This window comes from Balaenoptera physalus (genome assembly GCF_965194825.1).
Source record: "Balaenoptera physalus genome assembly, chromosome: 12".
Classification (NCBI taxonomy): domain Eukaryota; kingdom Metazoa; phylum Chordata; class Mammalia; order Artiodactyla; family Balaenopteridae; genus Balaenoptera; species Balaenoptera physalus.
Genome location: NC_138897.1, coordinates 7,573,750 through 7,595,389, shown reverse-complemented (window position 1 = coordinate 7,595,389; position 21,640 = coordinate 7,573,750). Strand labels below are relative to the sequence as shown.

Sequence of the window (21,640 nt, the reverse complement as noted above, 5' to 3'; positions counted from 1 at the left end):
TGAGGAAAGTGACAGGTAGAGAAAGGAACATAGAGTATTTGGTCTGTGAGTTCAGGGGTTGGCAGAGCCACCAAGACCCACTCGTGGATTTCACCCGCACCCTAGCATGCAGCAGGTTAGGCTGCAGCTAGGACGCAAAACCAGGAATCACTGTACCCTCCCCTGTGTCTCTGTGTACAGTCTAGGCTGACTTAGAGCTTTTAATCGTTGGTCATGTTCACAGTTGACTGCTTAAAGATTCTCTATCAGATTGTGTCTGTCCAGTCTCTTCCTATCGTTTTTTTTTCTTTTTTTGAATTTTATTTTATTTTTTATGCAGTAGGTTCTTATTAGTTATCGATTTTATACATATTGGTATTCCTGTCGTTTTCTTTCACCCATCTTGGAGCTCACAGATTTCATCTCTTAGTTTTGAATCACACATCTTAACTCCTCTTGGATCCAGTAGAGTATCTTACAAATGGGAGGGGGAAAGGGCAGTAGAGGACTTTATGAAAAGCAGCTTACAAGCAGAAAGGACAGTCTGTAGCACCTACTGTAATATTCTGAGACTGAGGACAACCTTATGTTTCTTTTGGATCCTGATGACAGCATAGTACTTATATAGGTAATGCCACTGTTATGCTACTTTTCACCCAGCCTCAACTTGTGAGATCAAACATACTTCTTATTTTTAGATGTACTTATACAACTTCATGGTACTAAGTATTGGGGGGGGTGTTATTTAGTATATTTACTTCCTTCTCTTTACTAGTATTTATTTGGTGGAATTTTTTCAGTAGTTTTTACATGCCTGAACACATACCATGTGAAGTATGGGAGTAGATACCCGTTACCCGTATGGTAGAGCTTGCTAACAGACAGACACGTGTTTTTCTGTGTGGCTTTTTTTACGTGGAATTGCCAGTCCTTGATCGTTTGTAATAATGACTTTTGATTCTTATAGGAGATAGAGTGCTTTATTTTTTAAAAATTTTTTTATTAGATCTTTATTGGAGTATAATTGCTTCACAATACTGTGTTAGTTTCTGTTGCACAACAAAGCGGATCAGCCATATGGAGTGCTTTATTTTGTTAAGAGGAGATTTAGCCAGTTTTGCACAGTGTGGATTTTTCTATCCATTTACTTGACAGCTGAGGAATATTTATTTGGTATCAAAGAGTTTAAGCAGTGTATGTTAAGTATCTAATGATAGTTCCTGGTTAGGAATATAAAAAATGAATAAGACATGGTCTCTATTTTTTAGTACTACAATCTGGTTGGAGAGATAAGACATGAATAGAATACAAGCAGTTCTAAGTCACTGTGTGACATACTATTAAAGAGGTACAGGTTGAGTATTTGGAGTCCAGAAAAGGGAGGGAACTCCTTTCTGGCTGGGTGATCAGAGTATATTTAAGGAAGAAGTATATTTTTTTAAGGAATTCCCTGAAAGGTGGATTAGGAAAGAAGAAGAGAACATTTATCAGGAGGAGGAAAATAGCATAAACGAGGCACAGCGGTAGAAAAACAAAAGACTTCATAATTAAGATTGAAACTGAACTTTTTTTTTCTTTTCTTTTTTTATTGAAGTACAGCTGATTTACAATGCATTAATTTCTACTGCACAGCAAAGTGATTCAGTTATACATATACACATTCTTTAATATTTTTTTCCATTATGGTTTACCATAGGATATTAAATATAGAGCCCTATGCTATATAGCAGGACCTTGTTGTTTATCCATTCTATATATAATGGTTTGCATCTGCTAATCCCAACCTCCCACTCGATCCCTCCCCCAACTCTGTCCCCCTTGGCAACCACAAGTCTGTTCTCTGTGTTCATGAGTCTGTTTCTGTTTTGTAGATAGGTTCATTTGTGTCATATTTTATATTCCACGTATAAGTGATATCATATGGTATTTGTCTTTCTCTTTATGACTTTACTTAGTATGATAATCTCAAGTTGCATCCATGTTGCTGTAAATGACATTACTTCGTGCTTTTTTATGGCTGAGTACTATTCCATTGTATCTATGTACCACATCTTTTTTATCCATTCATCTGTTGATGGACATTTAGGTTGCTTCCATGTCTTGACTATTGTGAATAGTGCTGCTATGAACATAAGGGTGCATGTGTCTTTTTGAATTATAGTTTCGTCTGGATATGTGCCCAGGAGTGGGATTACTGGGTCATATGGTAGTTCTATTTTTAGTTTTTTGAGGACCCTCCATACTGTTCTCCACAGTGGCTGCACCAACTTACATCCAGCAGTGCAGGAGGTTTCCCTTTTCTCCACACCCTCTCCAGCATTTTTTATTTGTAGACTTTTTAGTGTTGGCCGTTGTGACACATGTGAGGTGGTACCTCAAAGTAGTTTTGATTTGCACTTCTCTAATAATTAGAAATCTTAATTAACATTTTATATCATTCCTAGAAAGTCAGCTGGACCTGACCCTCTACGTCGAGCTTTAAACAGATTTACATGCTTGGATTTGGGAGGCGGTGGGGTGATGCTCCAGACAGACCAGAGACAAGCCGTTTTGGATACCGATCCACTGATCTCGTTTATCGAGAATTTGCTGATTCTCGCTTATTATTGTAAACGTTGCTTCCTTTGCAACGTCCCTGTTGTTGCGGCAAAGCATGTTTGTTTTGTCTGGTTTTCACAGCCTTTGGTTTTATGGATATTGGTAGTTAAGTTTTCTTAATATCTGTGTGAACTGATGCCCAGTTTTTTGGTGGACAAAACTGGGTACATTGCTAGCGAGCCAGAAAATTATCACTTAACACAGGGAGGCTTTTATTAGTCTTCAGGTCACCAATTTCTACCTGTTAAGACAAATAAATGCAGTTTCTACTACCATGATGAATTGTACTTATCTAGTTGTTAGGAGTGTTTCCTGCAGGTGAAAGTGTTGAAGCTGCAAGTACCCCTCTCGGGGGGCTCTCGGCTGTGCAGGGTACTGGCAACACGAAGGTGGACGGGCCCTGTTCTCGCCGAACTCATGGCTATAGAGGGACATTTCTAGGCTTTTCCTAGATAACTCATCACAGATTATGGAACTCCTTTAATTCATTTTTACAGCTGTTTAAATATTTAAAAATACATATAGTTTGTTGTAGAATCGATTAGGCTTGCTATGGACGTGGGGCCTTCTTTGTTGAGTGCTGGCCGTTTGCAGGACACAGGCTGGTGGCTGGAGAGGCCGGGGACGGTGTGGATCAGTGTGCAGAGGATGAGTGGCTCTGCTAGAGCTGTGTCAGGAAGTAAGGAACACGGACCATAATTAGGGTAAAGTCAAAGTAAGGTGCAGAAGGGAAAGAGGTAGAGTCGGGTTTGCTCTTTAAGCATTATCAAATATTTGTCAAGTGCTGATTATGTAGTAGGCAGTGATGCATTGTGCTATGTGAAATGGAAAAAATATCTGTCTTAATGGAGCTTACCTTCTTATAAACATACTCAGGCATCCTTGTTCAGAAGCTAAAGGATTAAAAGTGACTAAGATAAAACTTTCTGTGGAAATATTTTTTAATGTGACCTTTTAACATTTTTTATTTTTTGCATTTTTTTTAGAAAATGGCTCCAAAGGGTAAATGAAGCGGGAAAAATACATAGATGCAGCATCGCGTGCAGCCTCTCCAGATGTTCGAGGATAATATTCCAGAGAGAAGTTGATTCCCTTGGATTAGGTAACTAGTCAGAATGAAGAAGATTAGTCTTAAAACCTTCCGGAAGTCTTTCAACTTGAATAAAAGTAAAGAAGAAGCGGATTTTATGGTTGTACAACAACCGTCACTAGCCAGTGACTTTGGAAAAGAGGACTCCTTGTTTGGTAGCTGCTATGGGAAGGATATAGCCAGCTGTGATCTCAACAGTGAAGATGAAAAAGGCGGGAAGAGTAGATCAAAAAGTGAAAGCCTAATGGGTACGTTGAAAAGACGGCTCTCTGCGAAACAGAAGCCGAAGGGCAAGGGCGGCGCGCCCTCCGGGGGCTCCGCGGACGAGGACACCTTCTCCTCCTCCTCGGCCCCCATCGTCTTCAAGGATGTGAGGGCGCAGAGGCCCATGAGGTCCACCTCCCTGCGCAGCCACCACTACAGCCCCACGCCGTGGCCCCTGCGCCCCACCACGTCGGAGGAGACGTGCATCAAGATGGAGGTGAGGGTCAAGGCCCTGGTCCACTCGCCCGGCCCGGGCCCGGCCCTGAACGGCGTGCGCAAGGACTTCCACGACCTCCAGGCCGACACCGCGTGCCAAGAACAGACGAACTCGCTCAAGAGTTCCGAGTCTCAGGATGGGGACCTGCATCTCCACCTGGAAGAACATGTGCCTGTCGTTATCGGACTCGTGCCTCAGGACTACATTCAGTACACTGTGCCTTTGGAGGAGGGGATGTACCCTCTGGAAGGACCGCGCAGCTATTGTCTGGACGGCTCCTCCCCCATGGAGGTCTCCGCGGTCCCTCCTCCGGGGGGAGGGGGCTCCTTCCCCGAAGACGAGAATCAGGTAGACCCGGACCTCGTGGTGGCCCCAGAGATCTTCGTGGACCAGTCGGTGAACGGCTTGCTGATCGGCACCACGGGAGTCGTGCTGCAGAGCCCGAGGGCGAGTCCCGACGACGCCCCGCCACTCTCACCGTTGCTACCTCCCCTGCAGACGAATCAGATCCAAAGGAACTTCGGCGGGCTCGCCGGCTCGGACGCCCACGTGGCCGAAAGTATGCGCTGTCACTTGAATTTCGATCCTAACTCTGCCCCCGGGGTTGCCAGAGTTTATGACTCGGTGCAGAGTAGTGGTCCCATGGTCGTGACAAGCCTTACAGAGGAGCTGAAGAAACTGGCGAAACAGGGATGGTACTGGGGCCCCATCACTCGCTGGGAGGCAGAAGGGAAGCTGGCCAATGTGCCGGATGGTTCTTTCCTTGTTCGGGACAGTTCTGACGACCGTTACCTTTTAAGCTTGAGCTTTCGCTCGCATGGCAAGACCCTTCACACTAGAATCGAACATTCAAATGGTAGGTTTAGCTTTTATGAACAGCCGGACGTGGAAGGACACACGTCTATCGTGGACCTGATCGAGCACTCGGTCAGGGACTCCGAGAACGGGGCCTTCTGTTACTCCAGGTCTCGCCTGCCGGGCTCGGCCACCTACCCCGTCAGGCTGACCAACCCGGTGTCGCGCTTCATGCAGGTGCGCTCCCTGCAGTACCTGTGCCGGTTCGTCATCCGCCAGTACACCAGGATAGACCTGATTCAGAAGCTGCCGCTGCCAAACAAAATGAAGGACTATTTGCAGGAGAAGCACTACTGAGAGGCTGTGAGAACCCTGCGTCTTGCACTTGGGGAGGAAGAAAAAGAGATTGAAATACCGTTTACAGACTTTCCATTGCTATCAAAATCTTTTGCTGCCATACTGTTTCAGTTTTATGTGTAAAAGAGTAACCAGTTCGTTTAGGGGTGGGGAAGTGTCCGCAAGGTGTCTTGGGTTTATTTTGGTTCTTTAAAAAGGGAAGTCTTGAGGTTTTAGAAGAGTGAGCTATCTTCCATCAGTGTGCAGAATAATCACAATGTGAATTATCAGATTCTCCTTACCCACCCCGCCCCCAGTCCTTTGCTGCTATCCACTGTGATTTTTATGCATTAAAAGCACATTTCATGTGTATTCAATCCTAAGTAAAGTTAAATGAAACTTATAGAATGAACATTGTTATGTCTCTTTCAATGGCCCGTTTTCAAAGATAGTGTGGAGTAAACATAGCCGTGTGATAAATCACAGCATTCACACCTACACTGAAAATGATTTTTAATTTCATACTTTAGAAAGATTTATTTAGAATTATGAACTGACATAATCTTGGGTAATGGAACAGAGATCTGCTACATATCTTTTACAACATTCATTTCTAAATTATTTTTAAGGTTGTGCTGTTATTTTGGTTGTGAGAAGTTGGACTTTTCTGTTGCCTTCATTTTCATCTTGTGGTTTGTCTGTTTTAATAAATGGCCTTACAGAATTGTAAAGAAATGTATACCACCAATTTAGAAATTGTTGCCTTTTCTGTCATTAAACTCTGGTACAAATTGGCGTAACATATAAAGACCTAATGGAACTAGAACTATTAAAGAAATACTAGATGATCATAGTTTCCGGTGTTAAGCAGTTTTTTTGTTATCTATACTTTCCTTTGGTAAAATGTTTTATCTGTGATTTCTTTAGCTTAGTCAACGTTTTCTTGGGTGAACTTGATGTAGAAATGATTTTCAAAAATGGACTAGATCCTCTTGCAACATAAAGTTTATATAAAGTTTTAAATTGATTTGAATAGAAAGAAAACATTGTTTAAAAGTTGGGTTTATATTTTTCTTTTATGCAGTCACTATTAAGATGTGCTAGATTTGACCCTTCTTTCCCCCCACCAAAAAAACAAAAACAAAAAAACCAAAAAAACCCAGTGACTTTAGTTGAAAAATTGTGGAGATTGTGGAGCACCTTGTAAGAAAAATATTAAAACCGAATCAGGTGTATGGAAGTGTTTACCTACCATATATACTGCCCTTTAAAAATAGGTTTTCTATTTGTTTCTTTTTAAGTCCTAAGTAAATTGACATCATTAGTTTTTTCATCTCTTTTGAGTCAGTCCTTTGGGCGGGGGTGCACTTTGTCACTTCCAATACTTTTTAGTTATTTTGAAATGCAGTGTTTATTTACTGCATGATTCTTTAGTATTTCGGAGTTGCTCCATCCAGAAGACGTTTCTAGCTACCTAACTTTAAAGGAAATGTTTCCCTCTCAGATGAAACATGTAATTTAAGACATTTCTTCCTTTGTCCCTCGGTTTTCCTATCTCTTACCCCCATTTAAAAACAAGAGTAAAGGTCTTAGGTCAAATTTAATAGCGTTGTCATTCAGACATAAGCAGTATTCCCATTTTTTTTTCTCTATTTGTTTTTTAGAGTCAACTGAGAATTACCAAGAAAAGGCACAATGCCATAATATGTTATGATATTTTGACTTAAAGGGGAAAAGGTACTTAATTTTGGTGGAATGTTTGATTGTACCTTGTTACAAAGACTCCTCTTTCATTTTCTGATATGTTTTCACCTAATAAGATGGAATATGGAGTATACTGTAATAATATAATTTAAGTGTTCATTGTAAGCTATTTGGATTAAGAACTATTACAGAGTTGTAAACTTGTTATCAAATTAATGCAAGACATTTAAACTATTTTTTTGCAAAACTATTTATTTTTAAACAATTTAAAATATATCTAGGGTGAGTTAAAAGTCCCTGTGCATCTATATTAGATGGCAGGTATTGTCACAGAGTCACTGTGTATTAATAATAAATGTTGAGATGGCTTCTCCATGTTTCTAGAAGCATTTACATGTACTCTTTGTGAGATCATGGTGCACAGAGGTCTTTGGACTGCCCTGAACCCCATCTTAATGTGGGCATAGCCTGTTCCCCACGCCTTCCTCATGATACCATGTGTTTAAGATCTAGCCATTTGGTTTCAAGTTAAGATCATTCTGATTTCCATATAAATGGTTTTAAAATTGTATTTTGTGTTTTTATGGAGGGCAAGTCTTGATACTGTTCTAATTCAGAAAGCCAATCTTTAATGTGCTTTTTAATGTTCATAATATAAAACACTTTTAAGTAAAATGCCCTATTCTAATCCAATTTCAAATTGCTAGGGTCTGATAGTGTATCAGTAAAAATATTTGCCAAGAAGTTATTTACAAACAGAGAAAGGAGCGTTGCAATATTTTCTGCTTTTGTTTAAAGAGAACCATTTGGCATATAGGCAGTACAACATAATGTGAAAGACTGGCTTTGTAGGGTAGTAAACCAATCTGGTTAAAATTGGAAAGGGGAAAAAGAGAAATCTTCATCCTGTAGTTTTGTCTAGGTAGCAGCATTTGGGTTTCTGGATTCTGTTGAATGGTAGCTTAGATGACATGGGCACTACCTGTAAGTGATTTCTTAAATATGTGTTTCTGAAAATCTGAGCTCAAGGCAAGAAAAAGAAAACAAGAAAGCTGTATCTTTCTGCCATAATAAATTAATCAGTGTTGCTTTTTATCAAATATCTCATCACAGAAACACGATGGAGGCCAGAAGCTATTTCCAGTGTTACTAGGACACTATTATGCAATTTTACAAATAATAAGAAAGCATAGAAAGTACTTGAAAAAGTCTCTTTCTCTTTCTAAGGAAAACTGTTCTCTGGTGCAATAATGTGAAAAATTTGGAAGGTCAAAAAATATCACAGGAAACGATCATAGAACTAAAAATAGTTTTTAAGGAAACCAGCTACACAGGGCAACCATCTTGCTGTTAAAGAAAATCATGTGCCAAAAGGCTAAATCACTGGCATATAGGAAATAAAACCCAAGTATATACACACGATAATTTCTGAGCCAGTATTACTGAAACAGGATAAAAGTTACTGAAATCTTAAGTAGGTTATATGCAGTGTCTGCTAGCGCTACCAGTCTGAATATCTTTCTTCACAATGCTTTCAGAAATGCCAGTTTTGATCATTGTACATTTCACATTGTATATGAGAGATACTTGCTTTATGAATGATTCAAAGTAATCTATTTTAAATCATCATGGCTTTTCATCGAATGCGAAGTCTTAATTTGAAAATGAAATCATACTACCAGCAATAGACGGTTTTGTTGAAAACTCTAATAAGGAACAGTCGCCAGTTCCGTAAATAACTTTAAAATTCTAAAATAAAGTATTGGTATGCTAGTAATCACAAATTCGGTTTCTTTTAATAGTTTTTTAATCCTGTAAAGATTTTTTATAAACACATCCTTTTTTATTAATCAGTTATAACATGACAAATGTGTAGCTGCCGTTTCTGAAAAGTGATCCAAACTCTACATCCAGAGATGATGAAAAATTCTTATAGAATTTTGTAATAAGTATACATGTTGGGTTAAAGAAAATTTATAGTCGTTGGAGTGCCATGGAATTAATACTTGCAATCCAGATTGCTGTAGTTTACACTTTTCTGTATGTTTCGAATCAGGTGTGTACCATTTGTACTGAGAACACCATAGAATGAATTATCCAAAGTCCATTGATTTTAATACGTGTTTTGGTTTGTAAACAAATTAGAGTAATTTCTTGCACATTTTTGGAAATTAATCGTATAAAGAATTTATGTATCTGCTTCTAGATACAGTGTGTAAATAAAAATTTCGTTCACAAGGTCTGCCTTGCAGTCTATTTAATAACCAGATGCAGAGTTGGATTTTAATTAGTATAGGGTTAACTAGATAATTTCTGGATGTCCCATAAACTGGGCAGATACTGGAGGGTAGGTACCAACAAATTTTAGTAAAACAGCAAAAGTGAAATGGTGACATAGGAGACATCAAACAAATTAGGAATCAGCCAATGTTGCTGATATCCTAGAGCCTTCAATACAAAGGCTGGAGTGAGTTAGAACATTTGCAAAGCAAAGACTAATTAAAATTAACACAGTAATAAAACCTCACTAAAAGAATGTTAGACCGAATGGTGAAATGTTTGGCTTGTGACATTTAAAAAAATATGTCCCTTATTAGTTAATGGTATTTCATAGAAATAGGACCAGGTTATCAAAATAGTGCTTTGTGTAGAAGTCATTTAGAAATCCCTTCATAGGCAAGAATGATTTCTCATAGCTGCTGAATTTCATTATATGCTTTTAAAGTTCTTAAACACCACATTGGGTTAAATGTTCTTGCGCGTTTTGTTGTTCTATTTTTTTTTTTTTTTTACATTTTTTTTATTTTATTATTTTTGGCTGTGTTGGGTCTTCGTTTCTGTTCTATTACTTTTTAACAAGTCTTCTATCATAGCTGATACAAAGATAAATTTTTAAATCACCTTGTTCAGAATGTATCACAAATTTTGACTCTCATAGATTCCAAATAACGTCACGTTCTAACCACATTTTCCAGAACTGGTATCAATTGACAGCATTGATTCTAATGTCAGACTTGGCTGATGGTGGTGCTAATGAAATATGAAATTAGGGAAAGAGAATGGTCAGGCCTCAAGAACTATGTAGAAGTATAGACTTCACAAACTTAGACCCTAGCCAAATAAACAGATTCTTACTCATTCAACAAGAGAGCAAGACTTGCTGTCCAGTGTGAGATAACTTACTGAGAACATTGGGTCCACCTCAGAGCGTCCTAATTGATTATCATGCTGACCATAGTCAATTCTTGTACTCCCTGCCACCTCAGCTTTACATTCTTTTTTTTTTTAACCTCACAGATCTTACTTACTCTTTTACTAGACCTTCAACTTTCTGAATCAAAAATATTTTAACCTTTATTTCACTTGAATTTAGTCCTTATTGTCCGCTATTTTAACCTCCAGTTTAGTTTTCTTTTTTTCTTTCAACTCTTTAGCTTCCTTTAAACTTCATTATTTTTTAAAAAATTTCCTTTAATTCTTTTAGCTTATTCGTATTCCAGTCTCCAGTTTTAAGGGCTTCCCAACCTTCTGAAACATCTTTTTAAAAAAACCGACTAGTGTTCTTCCTGCTCTTTTTGCAAGACTTGTCTTGCGGATGGATGTTTCTGCCTCAGCTTCTTTGTTCCCAGCATCCCCGTCCCCCTTCCCCAAGCCTCCTTCCCAGAGTCCAGGGCCTCCTGTTAACACCAGGGCCTGACGCTGACAAAGAGCCCAGTAGGAGTGGGTGTCTGCATTAAGCATCCATTTCTGAGCACAGCTGAATTTTGTAGCCAGACTCCTGGAGTTTTGTTTTAAATTGCATTTTCCCTACTTAATACCAGGCAGCCTCACCACCTCTTCCAGAAGGGTTGGAGGAGGGTCCTCTTGGGAAAGGCTCCTTCAGACTGTAAAAGCCAAGGAGAAGCTGGCCAGAGCTGGGATTATTTTTACAGGGTTTATGAACAGGGCCGGTTGCCTTTGCCTAGAGGTCATTTTGGGCCATCAAATTCTGTCCTTGGTAACTTGCTTGCAAATAAAGGGTCCGTCTTAAGTTGAAAAGAAGACTCTTCTTGATCATGAGCCATGGATTTCCCCACACCAAGGAAGTTTTAGGAAGCACAGATTGTTTTAGGAAGCTAGCTTTTTCTGGTCTCTCGCTTTGTTCCATAAGTCTAATAGACACTAGCTTTTGATAACACCAGCCTAGGTCACAAGTGAAGTTGTATAATGTTCTCTTAAATATATGGAATTCCATCCTAGAATCCCGATAAAGAGAACCTCCCTTCCTTTGTGTAAATAATCTGGCCTTTGGCGCCGTTCCACCCCAGCAGAGATCAGTGTCTCTGGTCCTCTCCACTGAGAACTGTCACTCTGAAGTCACCTGCCCACCTAATGCCTTTGTCACAGCCCACTTCTCCTCACTGTGGTCCTTGACACAGTGTTCTCTTGTGGCTGGCAACTGGTGAGCGCCATTTGGCCCTAAGTATTACCAGCCTAACAGTGACTATTTGGTGTGACACTTGCCTGGAAAACCAATAGATGTATATCTTTAAATGCAGAAGAATCCATTTCCCTGCAAAAACCGGGGGTTCTCCTGGAGTCTACTTAGTAGAATCGACGGATGAAACCAGAGAGCTGGATTTTACACCATTCATTTCTTAATTATAATAGTGAACATGTTGTGCAAATATATTTACTGCTAATACCTAACATATATTTCACATCCTCATAACAGCCCTATGCAAGGCAGGCACTTGAGGGTCATAAAAAAGGAAACTGAAGCAGAGGTAAACTTCCCCAAGGCCACAAAGAACCCAGTTCTAAACTCATATGGTCGGGCTCCGAAATCTATGTTCTCATCCCATGTGATATACTTCCTTTCTTCAGGGTTTTCTATTATTTAGAGCGTTTCTATCTGTGATTGTCAGGGGAAAGAACTGTAGCAGAAGCAAGTGAGTGACCTACTATCTTCTCCTCTAGGGGACTACTCTGTAGTTTAAACAACATACGGAGGCCTAACTGGTGGTGTATGTGGGGGGCTTCATATTCTATTGCTGAGGAAGGGGACCACTGCTTTCCCTTGTATGGCCTCGTCAAGTTTTCTCAAAACTACCTAATACACTAATATAGGAACAAGATTCAGTGAAATTGAACTCTTCGGAGGACTTCTCCACATGTTTGGTGCATGAGGAAAAGTGTTAATTCTGCTTTTTTTTTGCTAATGTATTTGATCAGATTGCCTGAGACATTCATTGTGCCCTGTTGTACTAGGAGCCATGGTTTTTTGCTTTATAGCAGAAAAAAGACTCCATCCACCCTTTCTCTTTCATTTCCTATACCCATGCTTAGCCAACTCTCTTCCACACCCTGAGCAAGAACTTCCTTCCAAAAGAAGTTCTAACTATACTTACACCCTATGTTCAGCTTCTCTGCCTGTACCTAAATGAGTAGAAAAATTAACCACCCGTGTTCATATGATAATTATGATCAATCTAAAGGAAATTCCCCTCCATACTTCTGGGAAATAGTGGTTTATATTATACATAGCTCAGTACCATTAAAACAAATACTCTTTTCATTATAGACTTGGAATCGTTGTCCTAAACTCTATCAGCACATATGATTAGCCTGAAAAGTTTAGAGAATTAGGTGAAACTGAAAGTAGCTAAATTCTATTTAAAATGAATTTTAGTGTTTCTCATAGTGCAAGTCTGAGAGCAATGAATTCTCTCATTTTTTGTTTAACTGAAATATATTTTACCCCTTTTTTGAAAAATATTTCCACTAGATATAGAATTCTGGGCTGACTGTATTTTTCTCCTTACACACTTTAAAAATACCATTCCATTGTCTTCAGGGCCCCAATGTTGCTGATGAGAAATTAGCCATCATTTGTATTATTGTTCCTCTGTCAATTTTGTGTAATCCTCTCACCCCCAGCAGCTTTTAAGATTTTTCTTTCTCTTTATTATTTTTTATTTTATCTTCTTGATTTTTCTCTGTATCTTTATTTTTCAGTAGTCTGATTACGATGTACTGAGTTGTGTGTTTCTCTTTGTATTTATCCTGCTCGGGATATATTGTGCTTCTTGGATCTGTAAGTCATGTCTTTCACCAACTTTAGGAAATTTTTGTTAAATTATTTATTTAAATACTTTCTGTCCCTTTCTTGCTGTCCTCTCCCTGTAGGATTCCAATTTCATGTGTGTTAGACTGCTTGATATTTTCCGAAATATCATTGAGGCTCTTTATTTGCTCAACCATTTTTCTCTCAGTGCTTCAGATTGTATAATTTCTCTTGATGGAGCTTTAAATTAATTAATCCTTACATCTGCAATCTTCAGGTTATTGTTAAGCCCATCATTTATTTATTTGGTTGCGCCAGGTCTTAGTTGCGGCATGCGGGATCTTTGCTGTGGCATGTGGGATCTACTTCCCTGACCAGGGATTGAACCCGGGCCCCCTGCATTGGGTGTGTGGAGTCTTAACCACTGGACCACCAGGGAAGTCCCTACATTGAGGTTTTTTTTTTTTTAAACATCTTTATTGGAGTATAATTGCTTTACAACGTGTTAGTTTCTGCTGTATAACAAAGTGAATCAGCTGTATGTATACATATATCCCCATATCCCCTCCCTCTTGCGTCTCCTCCCTCCCACCCTCCCTATCCCACCCGTCTAGGTGGTCACAAAGCACCGAGCTGATCTCCCTATGCTATGCGGCTGCTTTCCACTAGCTATCTATTTTACATTTGGTAGTGTATTTATGTCAGTGCTACTCTCTCACTTCATCCCAGCTTACCCGTCTTCCTCCCCGTGTCCTCAAGTCCACTCTCTACATCTGCGTCTTTATTCCTGTCCTGCCCCTAGGTTCATTAGAACCTTTTTTTTTTTTAGATTCCATATATATGTGTTGGCATATGGTATGTGTTTTTCTCTTTCTGACTTACTTCACTCTGTATGACAGACTCTAGGTCCATCCACCTCACTGCAGATAACTCAATTTCGTTTCTTTTTATGGCTGAGTAATATTCCGTTATATATATGTGCCACATCTTCTTTATCCATTCATCTGTTGATGGACACTTAGGTTGCTTCCAGCTACACTGAGTTTTGATAGAGATCAAAGAAAATGTGAAAATCCTCTCAGAATAAAGTCACCTCATTAAGATAAGAACAGAGAGGAGGTTATCAGAATTTTACTACTGGTTTCACTACATTTTAACTTTAATAAATATTGCCTAAACTAAAACACTTTAAAAATTCTAAAGTATCTTAATTAAAAATAACTTTAATCTTTTGATAGTTAATAATTTTTTTAAATAAATTTATTTATTTATTTTTTGCTGCATTGGGTCTTTGTTGCTGCACGCAGGCTTTCTCTAGTTGTGGCGAGCGGGGGCTACTCTTCGTTGTGGTACACGGACTTCTCATTGCGGTGGCTTCTCTTGTTGTGGAGCATGGGCTCTAGGTGCGTGGGCTTCAGTAGTTGTGGCACATGGGCTTCAGTAGTTGTGGCTCTTGGGCTCTAGAGCGCAGGCTCAGTAGTTGTGGCACACAGGTTTAGTTGCTCCGTGGCATGTGAGATCTTGCCGGACCAGGGCTCAAACCCGTGTCCCCTGCATTGGCAGGTGGATTTTTAACCAGTGTGCCACCAGGGAAGCCCATTGATAGTTAATAATTTTCAGATATATGAATTGCAGAGTAGATACAAGATTCCCTGGGCATGAAATTTCCTACATTCCCTACATTTCTCATTTTCTTTTTTTTCCTAAAAAATAGTGTGCCATGGTATGAAGATTCTGCTGTGCCCAGAACATTTACTCCATAGAACATCAGGTATTGCATGCACCTTTCAACCCATCTATGGAAATAAAGAAAAGTCTTTGTCTTACTGAACTGTTTGAAGGGACAGCGTTTATTATAACAAGGTTAAGAACTTAGTATTGCCTAACTGGCAGAACTTAATTTCTTTCCCATTTAGTTAAATGTTTAGTTGTAATGATAGTTCTCATGCTACGTATGACCTATAATGGTGTTTTTGGTTGTTTAAAAGTTCTAGACAAATTCAATCCATAACCAAGAGAACTTTTTCTGCCTTTCATCATCAGTAGATGAATTTGCTCTGGATGAAAAACATCCTGGAATTAATTTGCTTTTACTCTGCTCTTGCCACCCCCATCCCTGGAGTCTTCCAACCCTAACTCAGCCTTTTTGCCTTTCCAGAAACAGCATTTTTATTCATTCTGTATTGACTTGTGCATGATGTACAGTATCTAAATTCCCTTTCGAAAACGAGAATTGATTTTGGGAAGAGGTAGAGATTCATTTCTAAAATATTTCCTCCATGTGAAAAGATTAAAGGTAAAAGAAAATCTCAGTTGCTGAAATGATTCCATGAAAGGTTAAAATCTACACCCTCTTTTCCTTCCTTTGGTACAGCACTGCCTTTCCTTATAGGTCTCCAAACAAAGCCATTTTAATGAAAAAAACATGACAAAGTACAAGGCAAAAATATGCATCAATACTTTTCTCTGCTGTGACCTCGGGGCTCTCAGTAAAGTGTGCTTGCATGTCCCTCAGTAACTTTCAAAATGATTTTTTCACGGCTTTGATCACTTTCTGAACTGGTTTCCTGATTTCAGATGATGGTCTCATTTTCACATGAGAATGCTTCTTCAAGAAGTAACAAGGTTGAGAAACCAAACTTTGATCTATATCCTTTGATTATGGAAAAAATACGAATGTAATTCACTTATTGGAAACCATGTAATTTTTAGAGCCTTCAGTTGAGAAGCACAGCTAAGGCGTGGTATGTAGAAGTTTATATTTATGCCTTCAAGGTCTCACTCAAATCCTGACTGCTTATTTCCCCGGTAATGATGGTTGATGGTTGGTTTTGATTGCTTTAAAAGTGATTTCATTTTCTTTCTTTTTTTGGTCTGCTTCTGAGGAAGTAGTTTTTCACTGTTTAGAACTTAAAGACAATTGGTGGAATCCAGAAATTTGGCAAATGCCAACTAGAAAGGGAAGTCTGAACTTGAGTTTTTAGAACAATTTGAACCAGATATTGATTTTTTTTCTTCTTTACATATTGAAATACCTACACGTTTATATTATTTCTAGTCATTTGTGGCTTTTCAAGCTATGTGCATTTGCCGTGTGATGGGAAGATACGTTTGCCGTGGGATGAGAAGATTAAATGTTAATTCTGCATTTAACTAAATTAATAATTTAATTAATATGAGTTATTAGCTCAAGGGCATGAAAGAGTTCATCTAAGTACGTTAAATATGTAACATTTATCAACTACTAAATTGCTAACCTTCATCATTAATTGATAGCATCTTGGATTTAACCTTTTTGTTAAACTGCTTCAGTTGAAAGGATTTCTCTATAGGAACTGGGTGATAAAACTGTAACAGGGTGGGAATATATTTCTATTGTTTTCAGAGGAAGTTGAAGTGTAAGAGGTCTAAATGTTCAAATAACTCAAAACTCTTAGTAAAACTCTGGGTAAAAGAAATAAATGTACTGTACTTATGTTTTTCAGTTTTCATTTCCATGTTAGCCTTAGGCTAAAAATTCAGTTTTAGTATCATAATGTTTGTTCCTATTCAGAGCTTGTGGTAGATATGAATATGCTTAGACCCAGAGGTTGAATATACATTAAGGTAATCTGTTAGAATTTTAGTATAAATTTTTCAGTTACATTTCTCAGCAATTTACAGCTTAGTAAATTTTATTTTTCATCTAAATAAATTACAGGATAAAGTTCTGGAGCAAATTTCCTAATAGTCTAGGTCTTACATCATACTGAATCAGATATTATATGTTCATAGCTCTCATTTTAGCAATTAATCATAGACTGCTTAACTGTTCACTGTATAACTGTCTGGGCTCCACAAAGAGATTATAAAAACCCAGAAATTAAGGTTATAACATTGCCATACTATTCAGCATCTAGGACATGATGACTTTCATTAGAATTTTACTAAAGTTAATAATAATTTTCTTTAGTAGGCATGTATGCCAAAATTGTTCACAATAAAGAGAAGGGTGATTAGAAAATTATTGAAGTCTTTCTTTTCTTCATTATCTTGAATCCTTAAAATCATCTTTATCTTAAAATCCTTAAATATCATGAATCTTTTCTATCTATAATGTACATATAAATCTTAAATTTTTCATATTTTGCAAACAGGACCATATATGTTTCCAATATAAATTTTAAAATGAAAAATAAGAAAGGAAAATTGTAATCATTGATGATTATATTTGAGTATTCTAGGATCTAGAGAAATTTAGGTTATTGAACATCAGAATCACAAAGAGGCCATTGAACCACTTTTCCTACTGTTCTATTAGGTGGAAGGAGGAGGTGTCACAGGAGAAAGAAATAGCTAAAGCTCTTTGTTTCTATAAAAAGTAAATAAAGGGTGAAAAGTAAAAAATAAGGAGAGAGTAAGAAAGTAGGGTTTTTATTTCTCTCTACGTTTTGGGTCCCACATTTCCAGAAAGAGTTAATTCTTTAAAACAGTAGTCCTCAAATGGGGTTAAGTATATAAAAGTCTAGAGGTTAAGTACATGAAAACTATTTTAAAATATGGAGGCATAGATATTTCAGGGAGTCATTTCCCAGATTGTCAAGTACTATGTCTGTTGTTTTCTAAAACTGATCTTCTTGAGAGCATGCTGTGGTGGAGGTGTCATTCTGGGTAACTCCTTCACAACTGTCCTTCTCTGTTACTCCATAACTACAAGGTGCCATATAGACCACTCTCCACATGATTGTCTCTCAAATCTCAATGTCATTTTGGAGACAGGGAGGAAGATTTACAACCCAGTGTACTATATAGAGCCTAAACACTAAACAAATATGAGGGTAGAATAAAATATTTTAAGACATGCAAGCTAAGCAAAATCACGCACCTTTTCTCAGAGAGCTACTGGAGCATGTGCTCTAACCAAAAGAGGGAGTAAAGAAGACAGTTAATCATCAACATAGGAGAAATGTGAAGGGAATCCTGGAAGTGATACCAAAAGAATATCTCCAGGTCATTAGCTATAATAGATTCAAGAACAATCAATCTAAATGAAAGGGCATAAGGCCAAGGAGAGGTATTTTCAAGAAAAGAAAAAAAATTACTAGATTTTCTGCTGTGTTTGAATGTACTGAGAAATGATTTCCAATTTTGATGAGAACCTCAAAGATGATTGATACATAGAAAATTAAGTGAATGAAAGAAATGGCATATATGTAAGAAAGAAAAAATAATCATAGCATAATATCTATTTTAGTTATAAAAATATTTACATGCTTATAATAATGTAAACACCTGGATAATGATTTAACCAAAAATTGGATAGAATATTTGGTTAACTCATTGGGAAATTTGTAGAATGGGGAAGGGAGGAGGGTGTATGTATGTGAATGTGTGGTCACATAAAAGAGTTAAATCTTTATCTTAATGTTAATGCTCAAACAAGAAATTCAGAAATAATAGTATACACTCGTAAAATAATTTTAAAAAGACTTTGGAATTGGGATGGGGAGTAGTGAGTGTGATAGGTAGATGCCCCAAAGATGTTCAGGTCCTAATCCCCAGAACACGTGAATATGTTAAGTAACATGACAAGAGAGACTTTCCAGATGTTTCTTTTCTTTTCTTTTCTTTCTTTCTTTTTTTTTTTAATGCTTTGGGGGAAGCTCTGTTTTTTTGTTTTATTTATTTATTTATTTATTTAGGCTGTACCTGGTCTTAGTTGCGGCACGTGGGATCTTCATTGCAGCATGTGGGATCTTTAGTTGCAAGTACAGACTTCTTAGTTGCGGCATGCAACTCTGAGTTGTGGCATGCATGAGGGATCTGGTTCCCTGACCAGGGATCGAACCCAGGCCCCCTGCTTTGGGAGCACAGAGTCTTACTCACTGGACCACCAGGGAAGTCCCTGCAGATGTGTTTCAATTAAGGATTTTGAGATTGGGACATTATCCTTGATTATCTAAGTGGATCCAATCTAATCATATGAACCTTTGACAACAGAGAACTGTTCCTGGCTGAAGTCAGAGGGAGGAGAGAGAAAGAGAGAGAGAGAGGGAGAGAGATGTGACCACAGTGGAGGTGGGAGAGATGCAAGACATGAGAGGGGACTGACCAATCATTTCTGGCTTTGAAGATGAAGGGAGGGGGCCATGACCCTAGGAATATGGGCAGCCCCTAGAAGTTGGGAACAGCCTTTGGTGTTGCAAAGATCTGGGTAAGGTTTACTGCCTAAGATGGCACGTAGGTCCTGGCAGTTTCCAAAAATGGTTGAGAGCCGTGGCCCCCAGCTCTGGCTGCACAGCACAATTACCTGGGGAGCTGTTAGTCTCATGGCCAGACCTCACCCCAGACCTGCTGGATCACGGTGGGGAGGCTCATGCATGTGATTATCACCAGCATTAAAATAATCGAACCTAAAGACGTAAGACTGATCTTGAGTGGCACATTAACTCACCTTGAAACTTCCTCTTAAAAGTTTCATAAATCAGTCTAAGCAACTGTGACAAAACAGCCAGTTCTTCCTTCTTCCATGCTCTTCCTTTCTTTATGTAGATACAAGTTTTTGACCTATATCCTATTCCTTCTCTCTAAAGAACTTCTTTTAACGTTTCTTACAAAGATGGTTTGCTGACAACAAATTCTCTCAATATCTGTTTGTCTGAGAAGTACTTTATTTCTCCTTTACTTTTAAAGGATAATTTCATAGGGTACAGAATTCTGGGTTGGTGAGGTTTTTTCCTCTCAACGCTTTAAATATTTCACTCCACTTTCTCCTTGTTTGCATGGTTTCTGAGGAGAAGTTAGATGTAATTCTTATCTTTGTTTCCCTGTAAGTGAGGTGTTTTTCCCTTCTGGCTGCTTTCAGGACTTTCTTGGTTTTTCTTAATCTGTGATTTTCTGTAATTTGAAAATGATATACCTAGGTGTAGTTTTTTGGGCATTTATCCTGCTTGGTGTTCTCTGAGCTTCCTCAGATAAATTAACTTAGATGAGGTAAGAATGCTTTGAGGTTGGTGCTATTACTGCTCCCACAGTAAACTCTATCAGCTAGCTTAAGGCAGTGAGCAGTTAAATCACATGGCTAGTATGTGACAAGGCAAGAGTTTGCACTCAGGCAGTACTATTAATATTCTAAAGGCCCTATGGTTCATGTAGACTTTATTCCCAACCACCTCACATTATTTTGAAAGAGTTGTGGCATGCCTTATTAACACATGAAAACATAATGCTCACTTAACCTCAGTTACCTCTCAAATAGTACTTAATATATATCTAAACTATCTCTTCCCTCTCTGCTACTGCTAGTTGCTCTATTGTTGCTTATTTTGTAGACATTATTTGCAAATATCTCTGACTTTTAAGCATTCCTTTGTATCGGTGCTTTCCTTATATTGTTTTTTTCTTTTTTTTATTGCAAATGTTTAGGAGACAAAAAATGACTATGGTGTCTTAATTACAATGATTTCAATGAGCTGGTTTGACTTGCCTTTTTGTCTGTGTTCCCTCTGAACCCTGTCCTAGTTTCTGGGAGGTGTAAGGAACTGAGTGATTCATTTGGATCAACTGCTGTCATCAGGAAAGAGTGCCTGAGGGACAGAGGCTAGACTGGGATTTAAGATAACTAGAATCTAATCTCTGCTGGTTTACTGGCTGTCTTTACGTGGGGCTACAGGTTGACTGTGATGTATAGGTGATCACTTAATTTCCTGTTCTTTGTATCTTTTACCTCTAAAATGGCAGTAATTATTCTTTATCCCTTCTCCCCCACCACAAGGATATTGCAAAGATTAATTATTATTGAAAACAAAATTATCAAGAGATAATTTGCTATATAAATATAAGAAATGATTCTCATGATTTCCTTGATCTTTATACCTGTGCCTGTAGGGTAAATAAGCACGTTCTCAATGAAGAGGGAGTGGTGAAATTCCTTCCAGAGAAGTCTGGCACTCATTCTAAATTGCCCTGGAGGCTCAGGAACCCTGGAATTGTTCCAGCTGGTTCTTACTCTGCCAGGTAAATATTTCCATGAACTAACAAGCTGTTTAAATTGATTATTCATGGATTTGGCCGTAACTGTTGCCAATTCTTGAGTTATTTTTGTGTTATATTTTTAGAACCCCTATAATTTTGTAGGTCCCAATGCTGAATCTGAGTCAGTATTGTTCTTTTAGGTGTCCTGTTAAAAAAGGACATTTATTGCAAACTTAATAAGATATTTAGAGGGAGGTGTTTCCAGATTGGTTTGTGACTTAGTATCATGGGGGTCCCATGTTCTTGCTTTCCTTATGCTTCAACATCTGTAGCCTGTTTAGTTTTTATCCTTAGGTGTCAGGCTTCATGGTCACCAGGTGGTTGCCACACCTACAGACAGCAAGTCTTTATGCGGCCGAGTATGAGTGCAGAAGGAGGAGAGCTGTCAAGGTGGCAAGAGGCAGCTCTTCTCACATACCTGTTTCCTTTTATCCAGGAACAAAAGTCTTTCCCAGAAGTCCCTCTACCTTACATCTCTTTGGGCAGAAGGGGGTCTCATGGCCTCTCTGAGCTACAAAAGTGGCTAGAAAAGGAAGGATCTCACTTTTTTAGCATCTACATTAGGAGGTGGGCAAGGAGAAAGGATGAGGAATTGCCA

General features: G+C 38.4%; 2 protein-coding genes and 1 long non-coding RNA gene across 8 annotated transcripts in view; 2 read left to right on the top strand and 1 right to left on the bottom strand.

Moving 5' to 3' along the window:
• The window catches only part of SOCS6 (suppressor of cytokine signaling 6), a 32,728-nt gene extending 26,596 nt beyond the window's left edge, over window positions 1-6,132 (top strand). For all 6 annotated transcript variants that reach the window (XM_082415920.1, XM_082415918.1, XM_082415921.1 and 3 more), the window contains one exon: window positions 3,564-6,132. In XM_082415920.1, coding sequence (XP_082272046.1) covers window positions 3,693-5,300 — 1,608 coding nt within the window. In that variant the 5' untranslated portion in view covers window positions 3,564-3,692 and the 3' untranslated portion in view covers window positions 5,301-6,132. The remainder of the gene's footprint in view (window positions 1-3,563) is intronic.
• The window catches only part of LOC309639128, a 422,446-nt gene that overhangs the window by 37,139 nt on the left and 363,667 nt on the right, over window positions 1-21,640 (bottom strand). The window lies entirely within an intron of this gene.
• LOC309639108 (uncharacterized protein) overlaps window positions 6,285-21,640 on the top strand; it is a 1,002,784-nt gene continuing 987,428 nt past the window's right edge. Inside the window, exon 1 of the mRNA XM_082415948.1 lies at window positions 6,285-21,609. The gene's annotated coding sequence lies outside the window, so the exon portion shown is untranslated. The remainder of the gene's footprint in view (window positions 21,610-21,640) is intronic.